Consider the following 17,583-nt stretch of genomic DNA (forward strand, 5'->3'; position numbering starts at 1 on the left):
TTATATGTTGGATTTTCAAAATTGTCAAAAGGGGGTGAAAATTTGATTATATTTACATCAAATGAACAGAAAGAACAAAAAAAGTTGTTTAAAAGGATGTTTTACAATACAAATTTACCTATCATATAATAATAATTAATAGCAAAACATATTAGTTTAGAATTTTAACAGTAATAATCTGAATATAAATAAAATGTTTTTAATTTTTGAAATTGGCTATCTTTGAGATAGCGTATTGCTGCTAGTATTATATGAATATAAATATGAACGAACTCATCAATAACTACAAAAATTATTGTTAAGTTCAATATGTTTTGTATAATTTATTAATATAAAATTTAAAAAAACGATATGAAGGGGTAAGAATAATTCGAAAAACTTCGTTATACGAAATGGCTGATGTTCATTTGTGTTAAGGATACAATACTTTCTTTTTTTTAAACTTTAGATATTGATAAATACTAAGTTATATTTTTTGTATCAACAAATATATTTCAACATTTCTTACAAATAGTTGACATTAATTGTAGATTATAACTCATTTAGATATCTGTGATTTTTTACTTAAATGATACGTTGAATAAGAAAATTTCTCATTATTATCCTGCCAGATTTCCTAATTCACAACTGCAAAATAAAAATAATCATGTAAAAACATTTGAACAAATATTTTTTGTTTTTATTACGGGACAATTTGAGTTACATGTTCCATAATAAATAAAATGACCATCCACACCAACTTTTGTAGCACACCAAGGAGTTTCACTGTTATCTTTTGTGGTACATGCTGTGTAAATTAATCCATTATAGGTGAATGGGAATACACATGTACGATTGTCGGTTGTCATACATTCTGGAAAAGACGAAATATAAAGTGTGTCCCTTTTACAATACACAAATAGATTTAAATTGAATCTTACGAGTTGATGGAATAGTTGTTTCCACTGAAATCAAAATAATTGTGATGTTAACCCAATGACTTTACTTTAAAATAACTAAATTACTTACTAGGACATGATCTGCTGCAAGTACTGAAGCTTAGGTAGTTGCCTGCTGTATTAACTGATGTAGCACACCAAAATGTACTTCCCAAATCTTGATCTGTACATTTGGAATAAATTACACCTTTATAAATGAATGGCAAAATGTGGGGTAGTCCTTGTGTTGAAAGGCATCCACTATTTGAAGCCGTTGCAGCAACTTAATATAAAATCCCAATTAGTTTGGATTAATCAGGAAAATAAATGTAGAAGACTACCTCGGCAAGAAGATGAGCAATCCATGTTTTCTTTTACATTATTATCTGGGGAACCAATGGTGACGCCACACCATTGGACACCATTGTTGGAAGCATTTGTACATCCATCAAAATTGACGCCCTCCCAGGAAAATGGAAAGGTGCACGTTTTTCCATTAGTTGTAGGGCAACAAAAAACTACGGAGAACATCATATTTCAAATCCTTCATTAATGGATTTAAAGATACCAATTTAAGGCAGACAAACTAATTTTACCTTTTGCTGTTGTTGGGGTTGTTGTGATAATTGTTGCTGTAGCATTATTAGTATGTTTACCACCGATAGATAATGTAATTGGATTGGAAGGGGCTGTTGTTTTAGTAGTGGTGGTTGTTGTTGTAGACGTCGTTGTAGTTGTTTTTATTGTCGTGGTTGTAGGGGTTTTCAGTATATTTGTTTTTCTTCCTGACTTTTTTAAAGCAATTATTACACTTTTCGTAGTTGTTGGGGTTGTAGTGGGTGGTGAAGGTGTTTGACTGTCATCCACTTTTAAGATTTGTAATTAGTATTTATTGGAATAAGATGAACAAGGAACCAGATAAAAGTCCCAATGCCTTGTAAATATACAATAACAACCAATATTCAAGTTAATTGTGATCTTTATACAAATTTGCATATTTGTTATCAATGCCAATTGTGCTTTATTTTAAGCTACACAAATTTACAAAATATATTTACATATACAGATATATTTTTTTTTGTAGAATTTTCAGCGTGATTTATATCGAATTATTAGTCTCTTTTTTTTTTTTTTGGTGTTATCACATATGGAGTCAAAAATTGTCGAGCAGATCAGTCTGAGCTTTTGCAAGTAGACATATAAAATGATCAAGCATGTTCCGAAGATATTTTTTTTTAATTCCGAGGTTAAGAGACTGTCTTTGAACAAAATAAAAACTCCTTACCCTTTTATATTTCTAAATATATCTCCTTTCTCTCTGTCTCTTCCTTTTTCTTGATCCCCTCTTCTCTTTCCACATCCCTCTCTTTTTTTCTACCTTCATTCTTTGTCTCTATTCCCTTTATTCAGCTCTGCAACGTGAGTACCCTCTTCTAGTATACCTTGACATTAAAAAGTTAATAAAAATATTTTTTCGTCATTTTCATCAATTTCTATGACTTTATTAATATTTTTTTACTCTAGAAGAATGACAACTATTATGGAAAAAATAGATCCATGAAATATTTTTTTATTATTTGTCAGTTAAATTCCAGCTGTTCTGGCCAGCCTTAATTTCATATGTAATGTTTCTCTCTGGCATGATTAGATTAGTAGTTAATTCTTTCAGAATTGTAATCATTTTATCTTGACGACGCAAGATTAATAGAAGGAAGTTTATTTTTTAACAAGACATGGACCCTAAACATACACCCGACCTCTGCAAAAATTTCTTGGAAAAGAAAGAAACCTCTTAAATCTGATTTATTAAGCAATGACCAGCTCAATATCCTCAATTTGAATATAATAGAGCTATTGTGGGAACACCTAGATAGAAAATTTCAAAAAATGTGCCCCACCTGTAGGAAAGAGTTATGGCACATTTAAAAGAATGCTTGGAATGATATCACGACTGCCCATCTTGAAAAACTAATAGAAAGAATGCCAAAAGTCTGTAAAGCGGCAAACATAATATTTTTCGATGAAGCTAAAATTTAAACAAAAATATTTTTATTTTTTACAATTAAATGTTTATAACCATATTGTCCCTAAATTTTTCTTCATTTCAAAAGCTAGTTACTATAATACCTGATGATCAAGTCATAGGTAGTTAGAAAATAAGTGAAATTCCATTTTTTTACAAACTTTTTCTTGCCAGTGTATATATAAAGACACTTTTTTATAAAAGTAATTAAATTATAGTGATGATAATTTAGGGGCGAACTCCCTCAAAATGATGAAAACTAACAATGCCTCTGTATATGTATACTTACTTTTATAAATAAGTTTGAAAGATGTATCATTCCACGCCAAAACCACCAAGGAAATTAACCACATTTTTCATTATTCTCTGATTATTTTACAGGACGTAGATACTACTGAGGTATATAAATACTGAAAGTTCAAGGAACATTCGTTCATTAGCTCAGTTTCCAAAATTAAATTTATTTTCCTCAAAAAACAAAACGAAATTATCCTAGAATCTCACTTCAATAAATTGCTCCATTTTTATTGAATTTTTTTATGTAGATTAAAAAATATACGAATCCAAATATTATAGATGTTTAATGAATTATGTCGTATAACCCGTCAAAAATTAACTTGCAGTTATCTCTAACACAAACTTTGTAAGATAACTTTAAGTCATTTGGTGGAGCAGGATAAAAAATAAGTTATATTTTTAAGTTATAGTTTACAAAAAAAATTTCTACCTCGCTCAGCTAAATGCCTTAAATTAGGCTGGAAAATGTATGTTATAAATGAATGCAAGGTATTTTTGAGCGATAATAAATAAATATAAAATACTTCCAATAATATTCAAAAAATTTACATTTATACAGTTAAATCTTTTTAATTGGTCTACTCATGAATTTTCAGTGTAATAATTGGTTAAAAAATGAGTGATTAATTGATGTAAAAGTGCGAGTCTACTCAAATTTTGGCTTGTTTTTTGAGAAAAAAAAGATAAATAATTTTGCTAAATTTATACACCCATATCTTTAAAAACCAATTAAAAAATTTATTTTAAAGGTGCAATATTTTTATACCTAATTAGTACCTACATGTATATATATATATATGTTTGACATTTGTCAAAATTTGGCGTAAAATGTGCAATATAGCTTAAAAATATTAAATTTGATAGATTTCTAGAATGAAACAAAAAGTTTCAATCTCGACTATACTTTAAAATGACCTCTTACCAGGGCTATTTGTTTTACAGATTCCATAACCTTGATATCCTTCTGGGACATTTAATGATGTTGCACACCATGGAAAACCTGAGTTGCCTGCTGTGGTATAGGCTTCATATGTTTTACCGTTATATTTATAGGGGAAAATACAGGCCACTCCACTTTTATTTGCATATTCTAAAATATAAAAATTGGTTATTATTCCTCATAAAAAGAAACTATAACTATCAAATATACTCACTATTTTTAGATATGTTTGAATATCCTATAAAAGAGTATTAATAAGCAAATTGTCTAATTCAAAATGTAGTACTTCATACAGAGGTTGGTACTTACTTGGACAATCAGAAGAGCATATCCCATAACCTCTTACATCACCATTTTTATTCAGTGACAGGGCACACCAAAAGGTATTTCCAAAGTCAACATTTGTACATTGATCGTACATTTCCCCTTTGTAACCAAAAGGAAATTTACACGTAGCCCCGCTTGTTGATTTACATTCACTAGTGGATACACTTAATACCACTATGGAATACAAATTGCTCCATTTTTTCTCAAAATACAGGAATAAATAAGTACATACTTTTGCAGGAAGATGTACACGCCCCATATTCTACAGTTTCACTTGTAGTTAAGTCTAAAGATGTAGCGCACCATGCCGTATTTCCATAATCGATAGTTGTACACCCATCATATGGTATACCAAGATATTTGAATGGAAATATGCAGATCCGTCCATCAGTGGTAGAACATGATTGACCTACAAAATAATTATGAGTAAATTTTAAAGCTATGAGAGACTTTCGAACTTTTACCTGCTGATAAAAGAGTCTGCATGCCAAGAATCAAGGACAAAGAGTAAAACGCGATAGTTTTCTCCATGATTATACGAAGTAATGATTTCTTTTAGACTTCCAACTTAATAATGTATATATTTTAAACATTAAATTTATTTAACAAATAATCTCTTTACAGATGTTTTAATTTTGTCTCTAAGTAAATATAGATTATTCATTCATTTAGAATTGAGGCTTCAACTACTGATTTAGAAAAAAATACTAATGATTAAAGTATTAAATGGCTTAATTGGCAATTTTACAATGTTGTTTTATTAATCTATACCTATTTGTACAATATATGTGTATATACTTAATTATATATCACAGATTGATTTTATAAATGTATACTTTACATTACAGAATTGAAAATTTAAATTAGAAACAGGTGGAAATTATCATGAATCGAAATTGAAGCATAGTTTTACAGGAATCTTGCTTTTTTGAGGAAAATAAACAAAAAAAATTTAGAAAAAACCCAGCCAATCAATGCATACAATCATTGACAGTATAAACATACCATCCCGTTCAACTGTCCGTCGTTTAATCAATGAAAACTGAGAGTACCACAGCTATGCACGTTGCAATGAAATCTTCCAACCTCGTCAACCAGAGAGAAAAGTATCACTTGAACCAAGGATTTAATAAGCTAAAACAGATACCTCCCCTGAAAGATCTTGTCTACGACTTCTCAGATGATAAACATTTATGTCGAACCAAGAGGCGTAACTCATGGAACATAGACTGGCAAAAACTCCTTATAACGTCCATAGGATCATAAAGGCCACTTACTCAAATAAAGTTATGGTTCTTGGCGAAATTAACAAGCAAAGGTCAAGTTAAGCCGCCCTTTATCTTCAAGTAAGTCATGAAGGTAAACAGCAAGACTTATATCAGTGTTCTGCGCACCAAAGTATTCCACGGGATCCGGATCTTCATGAAAGACCAACATAGGATCTGTTACCAAGAACCTTGTCACACCACCAAAAAAGAAAACAAAAAAAAACTCAATTTTCTTGATTCTGGGAATGCCATGTGCATCCCAACGAGTTCTTGGCCTCCTAACTTGGCAGAATTGAAAACTTTAGAAAAATAATAATAATAAATATAATTTAACCTAATTATACATATGTTTATCTATGTTTCAAAATATTAACAACTTATAAATAACTTCTTTTTTTTTGTGTCAATGTTCCCAATTACATATTAAATTATGAATTGATGCCTGTTTTTATCATTTTAATGATTATATCTGGCGTATACCCAAGAAAAAAATAAATTTTCATAGACAAAGTCATAATTTTTCATGGATACTCATTTTTTTTTATATAAAACAAACACAAGTCATTCCTGATAACTTAGAAAAGTGACCAAAAACATTACTAAACAAGAATAGTACTCGGTAGATTGCAGAATTTCCACAAGAAGTCAAGTTGAGTTATTTATCTCAATTTATTCCAAAACTTATGTTCTATTATGTTTTTACGTTTTTTGTTAGCTCGAGGTTGAAAATTCAATTTGACCTTCAAATATTGAAATGTGATTAAAAGTTACAATTTCGTATTCATTGATAGTCTCAAACAGTCCGGATTCAACTTATACGATATATTTTACAAACGAATTCCCTATAATTTTTTATGTAGCACCTAAACTTGATTGAAAACTTAACTACCTGGTGCATACTTTTTATTATTGACAATGCGGAATCACATCCCTTAAGAATATATTTAATGAGATAAATAAATGTTTTAACATACAAAACAGTCACTTGGAAAAATTTGGAATATTTTTTTAGCGTACAAAAAACACACAAAAAATACTAGACAAATAAAGAAAAAAACTTTTTACGCTCTTGCTTTTTTTTACTTCTTTATTTCTCATTCTTGAGGAAACGCTTCGATGATTAATTATTATAATACACACATACTTAGTTTAAGCTAGGGTTGTAAATTTCAAGTATTTTTTAGCGTGTCAGATTTTTGGCAAGTATTTTTTAATTTTTAGTCATTGAGGAGAGACTACCTACATATAAATTAATTAGGATTGCGTTTGCACATGAAAACTGGAGAGCAACACTGATGATTTGTTAGGAAGAAGTGTAAGTCCTACATGGACTCTGTGTTGAACTGATGATCGAAAACGGAGTAATTTATGCCTATAAAAGAATCGGAGGGGTGTTTTTAAATATGTATTTCCTTTCATAACTGCATGTAACTAGTTTAATAAAAAGTTATGATACTAAATCCACTTTGTTCAAAACATTGTTGAGATTGTCAGGACTGCTAGAGGTAGATTCAGTATAGGCCCAAACCCACATTATCTTTCTGCTATGCTCGAAAAGCCTGTGGAACCAAACCTTCCAGCCCCAAATTTATTTCTAATGTAAAATAACTCCTTTACAACTAATCGATTTGATACCTAAAGAACAAAAAGCTGTTGATGACGTTATTGAGTATTTGCAAGTATTACACATACAAATTGCAAGACATGAAAGTTTTAACTATTTCAACTCTTCTGAAGCTAAAGTTTACAGACAGATTAGTCAAAGAGGAAGTGAGAAAACGAAGAACTTTCAAAGAGATAAGTTCAGAATTGATCAAACTGTATGAAAATGAAGATACAAGACTCTAAATTTCAGATAAAATCCCAAGTTCAAATACTACATAAATATGAATATTCGATTTTGTGGAGTTAATTTGACAGGATCTTGACTTAAAACAGAACTTAAAAGACTCAAAGTCGAAAATTTTGAATCGACACTAGCTCATGGTAACAATATAAATTATATATATATAGGTTATTTGAATTGAATAATTAAAATAATTGTACTATTTATTTTTTCTTATGAATTTGTGCTTTCCTATTTTGCTCTCCTTTATTCAGTTAAATGACTATTATATTGATAAATTGTAATATTCAAACTATACTACAAATAAGGAAATAACTAGATAATAAGCAACATAAGAAGCTCTTCTTGTCTACAGTACATAGTTCACAATTTCATTCTACTTCAGGGGAAATATAATTTAGAAGCCTTATTTTAAGATCTCAAAAGGAGAGTGGTGAAAATACGAGGTAGAAAAATCTATAAAGACTTTTATCAATTATATTGTAGATATACTATCAATAGAATATCATTACATATGTAATGAAAAAAGAACCTTTCCAGGCGAGCGCTTATTAGTCCAAAATTTATATTTTATAGATTGTTACCTCCAACAACGGAGTTGAACAGAAATTATATTTTGGATTTGTTTGTTTATTATTCAGCAGGATTGTAGCAAAAGTTACAAATATATTTTGATTCAACTTGGTACGAGGATTATGTATGTTCACAGTTAGAGGTCATTAAATTTTGATGGGTCAAGATCATTGGTCAAGGTAGCACAAAACGTAAAAACTGCATAATCTACCATAATTTTAAAACAAATGCGGAGGTTTTGCCAAGTGAGTGCAAACTGAGTGCTAATTCTTGTTGGACATTTTTTTTCTTCTCATAGCAATATTCTGAAATAAAAAGCTTTTTTACGGTATAACAACAGAAAAAAAGAAATAATTATAGTTAACATGATCTCTCATGTTTACCGTAACTGTATTAAATCTTTACAGGCATGATTGGTACGGTTTTTTCTCATCTCTAATTTATAACAACACATCATTAAAGAATGCAAGACATTCAGACGTCTTTTGAGAGTAAGAAATGAAATTGTGGGGTAGGAAAAAGAATGAAAAGAAAACTTGGCGTTAGTGCCAATATATAAAGCAAATAACAAAAAGAAAGCCGACCTGATACACACAAATATACATCTTTCATAATGAATGTAAAAACATGTAGATACATACAAGGTGGCTCAGATAAACTGAGAAAATCTTTAAGGGGCTATAACAACAAACTAGATGGTGCAGAACAATAGTTTTTTTTTGAAAAGTACACTTTATAAATCTCAATTATTTATATTGAGATTCGCCTCTCTCGAAAACCTCAGCCATACGGCGAAAGAAGCTTTGAAAGGCTAGTTCAATCTCGTACGGTTCCATCTTTCTCATTGTACGGGTAATGTACTTCTACAGAGTCTTCAGAGAAGAATGATACTTGGCACGCACTCATGCTCGACCACCCCCCCAAAAATCGCATGGGGTTAGTTCTGGGCTTTTTATAGGTCAAAAATCCAGCCTCAAAAAGAATTCTGTGTCCAATACAATTTGCACTTTTTGGCCTTGTGGGCCAGTGGACCCTCTTGTTGGAAGGTTAAAGTTTTCCTTGGGCTACTCCATCTGTCTAGAAAACGTAATTTGAAAGTGAGAAACCAGAACATGCACAACGGCAAAACTGGATCCCCGGGCCTGCCATAGCTTCCGGTGCCGTGTGGCAAATGTTATTTAGAAAAGCGGATCTGATTATGAATAATTGAGATTCATTAAATATAGTATTTAAATTATACAATATTATAATTTTAACCTATTTAGTTTGTTCATTATAAGCTTTTAAAGATTTTTCCAATTTATCTAGACCACCCTGTGGATATAAAAATATGTGTAGCAATATAAAAAATTGATTTAAAGTAATTACTCAAAAATGAAATATAATACATGCAGAATTTGATATCTAATTAATGATTTAAGATTTATTGAGAAATAGTAATTCTTTGTCAAACAGCTTTTCCCATTGTCAAACATTGGTTTGATCAAGAAATACTAAAAAAAAAAAATGTTACATCCACTCCTTTTTTTGGACAAACTAAGCGTAATTTTATAGATTTGAATAGTATAAAAAGTTTGGATAAATAATCTTAATTTCATCAATCGTGTTTTAGTAATGCCTTCTTGATATTATGTTCAGAGAGAAATTGTACAAAAAAAATTGGTTAAATTCATCAAGATACCTTCGTTAGTAAACTTCTATATTATACACTCGCCAAGATTTATAAGGTTGATTTTCATTATATTTGAATCTACATTTTATTGCCAACACTTTTCAGTACTCTCCTGAAACATTCAAATAGTCTATATGCAATTCTTATTTACCCGTATAATGCCTGCTTTAGAATTTATCGTATATTTAACAATATTAAAATCGAATTTAAATGAATTTTATTAACTGTCTTCTTGAAAGTTTTTTTTCCTGTTGGATTCTTTTCTGTTATTGAAAATGAGGACTGAGGTGTACAACGGTAGTTAGAACAATGTAGTATTTTAGTTTTTCTTTTATATATATAATATATATAGTTTCATCCAAATGGAAAGGTACCAGTTTAATTCTCAAAATTTGCAAAAGAATAATTTATGTTGAACTAAAATCGCTCCATGTATTTTTAAATCTTAAATTGTTATTGGAGAGAGTAAAATATATGAAATAGTTTAAAAATTTATGTTAAATTACATAACTATTATAATTACTTATCATATAATTAAATATGTTATAAGTATTTTTTTTTTACCCAGCTAATTAGCCGTATTATGAAAAGTATATAATCTAACATAAGGTTAAAATATCAAATGTTCAATTCAAAGAACTATTTTAAAAATAGAAAAATATCCTTAAATTGGTCCAAAAAAGCACAAAAAAAAGTGTGCATACTTCATGAATAAAGTATTCCTGGGTTTGATACATAATACTTTTCCCTATTTTTAAATAATGACATACACTGTACCAATTTCATTTATTTTTTAATTGGATTTTCTCTCGTTGTATCTATATTTGATGAAAAAAAATCAACTCTATAAATATTTGGAAGAAATTAAATGATGATAGCTTTGGAACAGATATTAAAAAAGATTACACCTCTTAAACGATATAGGTATATATGTAAATATGTATAATACTTGTATAAAATAATGTAATATTTTTACTGACTAGAATTTATACTAGTATTGTTCCGTATACAGGTGCTATAGTGGTAGCAAGAGACCAATGCATTTAAAACTATGTATTACTTAATATATATTATAATCGGTTCTTATAGTTCTAGGAGAATTGGTGGAAAATAATTTTACTGAAAGGAAATTTCCAAGAAGGACAATTTGCTAAGCAGATATTTAGTAGAAGGACCATTTGGGACATTTGCCCGAAGAATGATCATTAATTGTTTCATACTACGGATTGCATATCTTAATTCAATTTAAAATAATAGTACCTTGTTGTACTTAAAACAAAATGCAAAACACGACAGCGATTCGTATGGAAAAAGTGCAAATCACTTTTTCATTATCAATAAACTATCATTCTACAAGATAAAAATAAAACTGTATTGATAAACAAGCATAATATCGGGAAAGAGCAAGGATTTCCAGTTTGTTATGATCCATAATTTGTCTGAGGTCTAAACTTTTTGAATATATTCGTTTTGAAGCAATGAGCCTCTAAATAAAAATCATCTATTTTCCACTTTAAACAAAGATAATTCGAGTTAAAAGTATGATGCAGACATTTTAAAAATGGTTTTAGAATTTTTTAACATTCGGCTTTAAAATATATTATAATAATTTATCCCTATCTTCAACACCATGGGCTTAAACAGCTTTGAACATTAAAAATAACCAAAAATAACAAAAAATGTATGGCCTTTTTCTGAAAGCCACGAGACTATGAGAAAAAAAATAAGGCCATATTTGGAATCAGGGGAACCAGCTCAATTAAACTGACCATATACGGTTTTTGTACCATTTTTGCTATTGGACAGTGTTATTATAAATAATTCAAAAAAATATTATAGTTGATTAAGAGTTAATGTGAATGAATAATAAATATAATTTTGACTAGTGAAAAATGATATGCTAGTCGATTAATTTCAAAACGTGACTGGGCCTCCTCTTCTTCCCATTCTAACTCAGAGTTAAATCTGATATCTATTTCTTGGAAGGCATCCTCCGGTCTTTTCTACAATAGCAAGGACTCCACTTCTCCCCTAAAGTTCCTACATTCTGTAGTTTGACAAGATATATTCGCCTTAATCAGCGGAGAGATCACTTTATTTGTCGATTGCAACATGTTCGGTTACCAAACTACGACTTTTTTATTGATACTAATGCTAATATATTTGTACAAAGGTACATACTAAGATTATATATATGCAAGTTTAACTCCCATTAGTCTTCTTATTTATGATAACCTCACAGGGGTATTTGATATCCAATAATAGGCTTCACAATCTCTTTCATCACTCTCTGGTCGAAAAGACTTCAATTTCAAGGGCCACAGTGATCAAGAAGTATTTAGTCTAATCTTGTTGTGTCCTCCACTTCCTATCTTCCTACAGAGACTCTCCCCGCTATTTATGAGCCCTATGACCTTATGGACAAGTCCAACAGAGCAATTCACAATATATCCAACCTCCTTTACAGAGTGAGGGAGAGGGATAATATCTGGAAGCCGTTTCTTATTGACTACGTTGTTTGTTGACGTATTGCAAGGCATGTACAGCATATAAAAAGTGAATAAATTTGTAAACAATTTCTTTTTAATAATACAGAATCGATTGCTTGTAATAATGACTTAATGGAGCTCTAATTGGCGCAATAAAATTTGCTTATGCACACTCTAATAAATCAATCAAAAATTTACTTCAAATCTATGTATATTACAGTATAAAAGAGAGAAAAATGTACATCTCAGCTATAGCTGTTAAATAGTTTGTTTGTGCATTACATTTTTTTCCCGATATGCATTTATTTTTAAGCCCTACATATACCATCCATTAATGTTCTTAAATTATTTTAAGGCAATTTATTTGTCGTTCTACAGCCGAGTCTTTTCAAAAACTCTTTAGATATTTACATAGTATGGCTATTGGCAAAATGTTTGACAGTAGTAATTTTCATGTAGTTAATAATACACTCACTATGCCTGTATACAAAACTAATTATGTTACACATTAGTTAGAGAATAATTACTCACACTTTTTCCTATTTTTATAAATATTGATTCATTAAGCACTCCCTATGTTTTGATTTTGTTATATAAGCAGTAACAATATGTAAATAAATATAAATGGTTCTCCTCCAAGTCTCTATGAGTAGCGTTGTTAGAGAATGGCCTTGTAGACACTTGCCCTAGGTTTTTTACTTTAACACATGAAATAGGGCCCCTGCATGGAATCAACACAAGAATCAAAATTATCTTCTAAAATAATGAAAATACTTGATAAATAAAAAAATCAAATTCAAAAACGAATGCGCCTATACATGTATCTTTGCTATAGGGCTTCCCTACGATCAACTCGACCCTAGTGTATCTCATTTCTGACCCCTCAACATATTTGGTTATTGGTAGTGTTACACGGTACCAATGTTTTCGTACCAGTTATGATCAAAATTAGTACCAAAAGTTTCCATACAATATATGCCAAAAATGTTGTTTCGAACAATTTATTCAAAGGCTCATGATAACAATTTGATTACTCTTTTTGTGGAAAGGAGGGTGACGTAATAAGTCGACAAAAAATTTCAATACGTAAGGAAATTGAAAGTAACAGTTCCAGTAATAATTAAATGAATACATTAGTACCCCAGTATATCTATAGTACCAGTATGTTGACCAACAAATGTTAGCTCGACATTAATTTTTATTTAGAGTGTGCACCCAAAGCTTCGAGTAGATGACTAAATTATTAAAAACGTGATTTCTATTTACAACTCAAAACCAATTCGGGATAAGTTTAAATACTATATTTTTAATTTAATACGTCCTCCTTTACATGCAATAACAGCCTCTATATACCAGCAAACAGATTGTCAGCTATTGACAATGAAAACTGATTTCATTTTATACTACTTTGGATGATAGGAGCTCGGAGTAAATCCCAATTTGGATGCGAGATGTAGCCGACATTATTTTCCTAGACACCAAAGCTGCAAAGTCCTGGAGATTGAAATCAGGGCTGCTCAAGGAGGTTCACATGGAGGTAGGCTTGAAATCAGCCATATTTTTGCTGCAGAAGTTTGGGTTATTTTCGTCTGAAATCACTTAATAAAAATATCCTTTCATGAACCTCTTTATGTTTTAGACATTCCGGATGGATTTGCCAAAGGTCTCTGCAGACTTCTTTTACCTGACACCGGAACTAATATCGCATACAAGTTGGCTTTTGTGGTGTTGTTCCGCTATTTTTGCACTTAGAGGTACAGAATGAAAACAAAACTTGTTTATCTTGTTTTGGCTCTCGTTTGATTATTTAATGAAAGTTCATTATTAAAAATAACAGGACTAAAATTGTAATTAAAAGTTATAGCAAGTTTTGTGTCCATACTATATATATATTCCAGTCTACAAGGACAGTTACAATACCTATTATTTCAACTATGTTCTGATTTATGGTTATTTTATCAGCTGCTATTTCTTTGAAAAAGTAGTTTTTAAATATTAAATATAGTTTCTAGGAATTTTTCATGTTTCTAGATCAAAAAACTATTTTTTTATGTCTTTTTCTTATTTGTCAGGTATACATAATCCTAATCCACGGGGAAAAATTGTAGTCAATAGACTGTGAGTAAAATAAATATAATATCTTATCCGCAAGGCAGTGTGACAGTCTGTAGTTTGTTGTTCAAAGATATTTTTTCAAGCACCTTTTCCCGTGAGTAACATATTTATATTTTAGATTACATAATATTTAGAGAGTTGTATTATGTGGCCACAATACAGGACTTTTACCGTCAGCTTTGTTTACAAACTAATATAAGAATCAATGTTCATGCCCCAATGAAATTTATAGCAAATATTAAAAGTATGCATACTGCATATCGTGGTGTCAATAATTAATTAGTCCTTTTAAATACTTAATAAATTTATACCTTATTATAATTTATTTATCTTGACTAACATGAATAAATGCCAGTGAGTGTAAACTATAACTTGTTAAATTTTATCAATGGAAATAATTTCAATGACAGTGAACTAATTTTCATTTAAGAAATATATTCCAACTATTAAATTCTAGTGTATAGAGTACTATAACATTTTTAAAAAACTCGTTGAAAAAAATCAACAACTTGGTCCTTGGTATATTCTAGAATTCATTCTTCATCCAACTGATAAGTTTGTTTTTGATACTGCAGGGGTTTTAGTTTCTTGTCTTTAATTTGTACATACACAAAAAAAATCCATCAGATTCCGATTCGGCGAGTTTAGACCCCAAAAGTTCGGTGAGACAAATTTGTCAAAATTGTTTTTGTAGCCATTTAAGAATTTTTTTAGAGGTTTGGTAGGGATCTGAGCCCTGCTTTCATATGTAGGGCCTCGAATTGGCAACAATATTGATCCAGGGCTTCACTTCGGTAGGTAACAGTGTTGTCCCTAAGGCCTTAGGGGAGCATATCAGATGACATGACTTACCTCAGGAGCTAGCCACAACGAAACTCCTAACGTGGGCGGGGAACTTCGATGGATACACTACATGCACGTCTCACTGTGTCCAAGAGTTTGATAATTTGTTATGTTACAACAGATAATTTATTAACAGGATTGTCTCTTGCAAATGAACTTAAGAAAATTAGGACAAATAATTTAGGAACCATGAATTGTACTCGCTAATAAATACGAACAAACCCCCAAAGAAACATTAAATTAAAGCAATATTTTGTAAATAGTGTCCAAAAAAATTGACTTCTTTTCAAGGAAAAAAGAAAAAAAAAGTTTAAATTTTGAGGTCTGCTCACAAAAGTGTGATAATTTAAGATTAAGAAAAAAAGGTAACCAGAATCAACTCAGTATTACAATGAAACCATTTATAAAGTTGATATTTTAGATAAAATTACAAGACTTTAATCCACCAATATGTCTTCTCGTCAATGGCTTCTATAATTTCATTATTATATTTTGGATTTTGTTGGTATCAATGGTGTTATCTTGTACACAGAAGTGACTGGTGACACATTACATTCAATTTTAGCAATCACTAACAACTATAAATATTAAAAAACAAAGTGGTATTATTTTTTATATCCAACGTCGTGTAAGGGGTTTTTACCCTCTGTCATTATAGTGTCAAAGAAAGGTTTTTTTTCTATAATAATATCATAAAAATATCAAAAAGTTAAGAGAGAACGTTAAAATAAGTATCATAGAAAAATATTGTAGTTTAACATCATCCCTCTTCATTATAAAACAGTATCTCTTACGTATTTATTAGACCCATATGAGTTTGATAAATTTTTTCACAAAAGATGGCTTAACATACGTAGAGACTTTGGCCATTTTGTATATAAAAAAAGGTTAATCCTTCAAATTTTATCCCTTTAAAAAAATAATAACTCAAAAATTATTATAGGTATTTTGTATTTATAAAAAAAGAAAATTTTTAATTTTTTGTAAAATTGCCAATAAAGGCCAACAGAAATGTCAGCTACCCTGCCCAGAAATTAAAAATTATTTTATGTATAATGCTTCAAAGATACTCTTGTATCCCAAAGGTAGGGCTAATATTGAATTTGATTTTAAACCCCCTCCTCCAAATATTTTTTCACTTTTATTTAATTTTTATGTACAATATGAAAACAAGATTGTATAATACAATGAAAAGAATAAAATCATTATCTTTAGTTATTCTACGTTTCTCATCCCAAATAGATCCTAAAAAAAAAAAAATGTAGATATTACCTTGATGTAATTGGATAGCTTACATTACGGAGTATTCAATGCAGATGGTAAGTTTTTATTTTTTCTTATAGCTATTTGATGGAGTATAATCAAGATTTATTGAAATTTGTCAATTTTATGTAGTAAAAATATCAACTTTGAGCCCAAATTGGCGTCTCCTTAAATTACCGAGCGGTCTATTAAGTCTGAAGACTTTTAATCTTAAACCTCAGCGAGATATAATCAATGTATAAATTATCAATAGAATTTCAACAAAATTATTACAATAAATAGATGTGCACCTGAGTCGGTAATGATGGTTTCCAGGCGGTGGGGGAAGGCCTGGCGTCTGCCGCGGTAGTAGTCCTAAGTCATGACGTTCCAGTGCTGACTGACAGTGCCTTTGAGGGGCTTGGTGGTAGGATGACAGTCACTGCAGGCCTACCCCTCGACATGTACAAAAAAGGTATAGTCAAGGGGGTTGGTATGTGGGCTGTAGCAGGGTCAAACGTGTGAAGAAATAGTTCAAAAGAGCTCAAAAGACTAATTTAAAAGTGTCATGCAACGGATGAGATGGGATTATCTCATTCTTTGTGTCGAAAGTGGCTTCTCTACCCTCACAAGGTTCTTTACACCCACTTTATGATAGCTTTCTGGACAGTCCGGTGTGAAAACCTGAGATCTCTTGAATGGCCATTATGGACTTGAAGAGGTTTAGGCCTGGTGTGTTTTCTCTATCTAATCCGGTTCTAGTTTGCCTTTTTGAAAGAACCCAACTTCCGTTCCAACGTTATATACTTGTTGACGGCGTCAACAGTGGTGTGGTAGGCCCCAACAGCTTGGTGTGTGTCAATGAAAATTAAGCAATCACGGTCAAATCTCATTTTCTCCGTTGTACGTAGGCTGGGACCTCAGGTTTGTTTTACTTTGTAACTAATTGTTCATGTTTTAATATATCGAAATATTAATTAATTTAAATCACTCACCTTCATTAATTATTGAATTGATATTTATTTGTACCA

The 17,583-nt window shown here is 30.4% G+C and overlaps 1 protein-coding gene across 1 annotated transcript; it reads right to left on the reverse strand.

Moving 5' to 3' along the window:
- Positions 1 to 885: 885 nt before the first annotated feature.
- On the reverse strand, positions 886 to 5,035 carry LOC121116244 (uncharacterized). The gene is made up of 9 exons (XM_040710490.2): positions 4,969 to 5,035; positions 4,737 to 4,913; positions 4,487 to 4,678; positions 4,392 to 4,415; positions 4,160 to 4,327; positions 1,514 to 1,783; positions 1,259 to 1,435; positions 1,009 to 1,200; positions 886 to 944 (listed from the first exon to the last, which is right to left on the reverse strand). The coding sequence occupies exons 1-9, from the start codon at positions 5,033 to 5,035 to the stop codon at positions 886 to 888; spliced, it is 1,326 nt and encodes a 441-aa protein (XP_040566424.2).
- Between the last annotated feature and the right edge of the window lie 12,548 nt (positions 5,036 to 17,583).

This window comes from Lepeophtheirus salmonis, chromosome 4, assembly GCF_016086655.4.
Source record: "Lepeophtheirus salmonis chromosome 4, UVic_Lsal_1.4, whole genome shotgun sequence".
In the NCBI taxonomy this organism is placed as follows: Eukaryota; Metazoa; Arthropoda; class Copepoda; order Siphonostomatoida; family Caligidae; genus Lepeophtheirus; species Lepeophtheirus salmonis.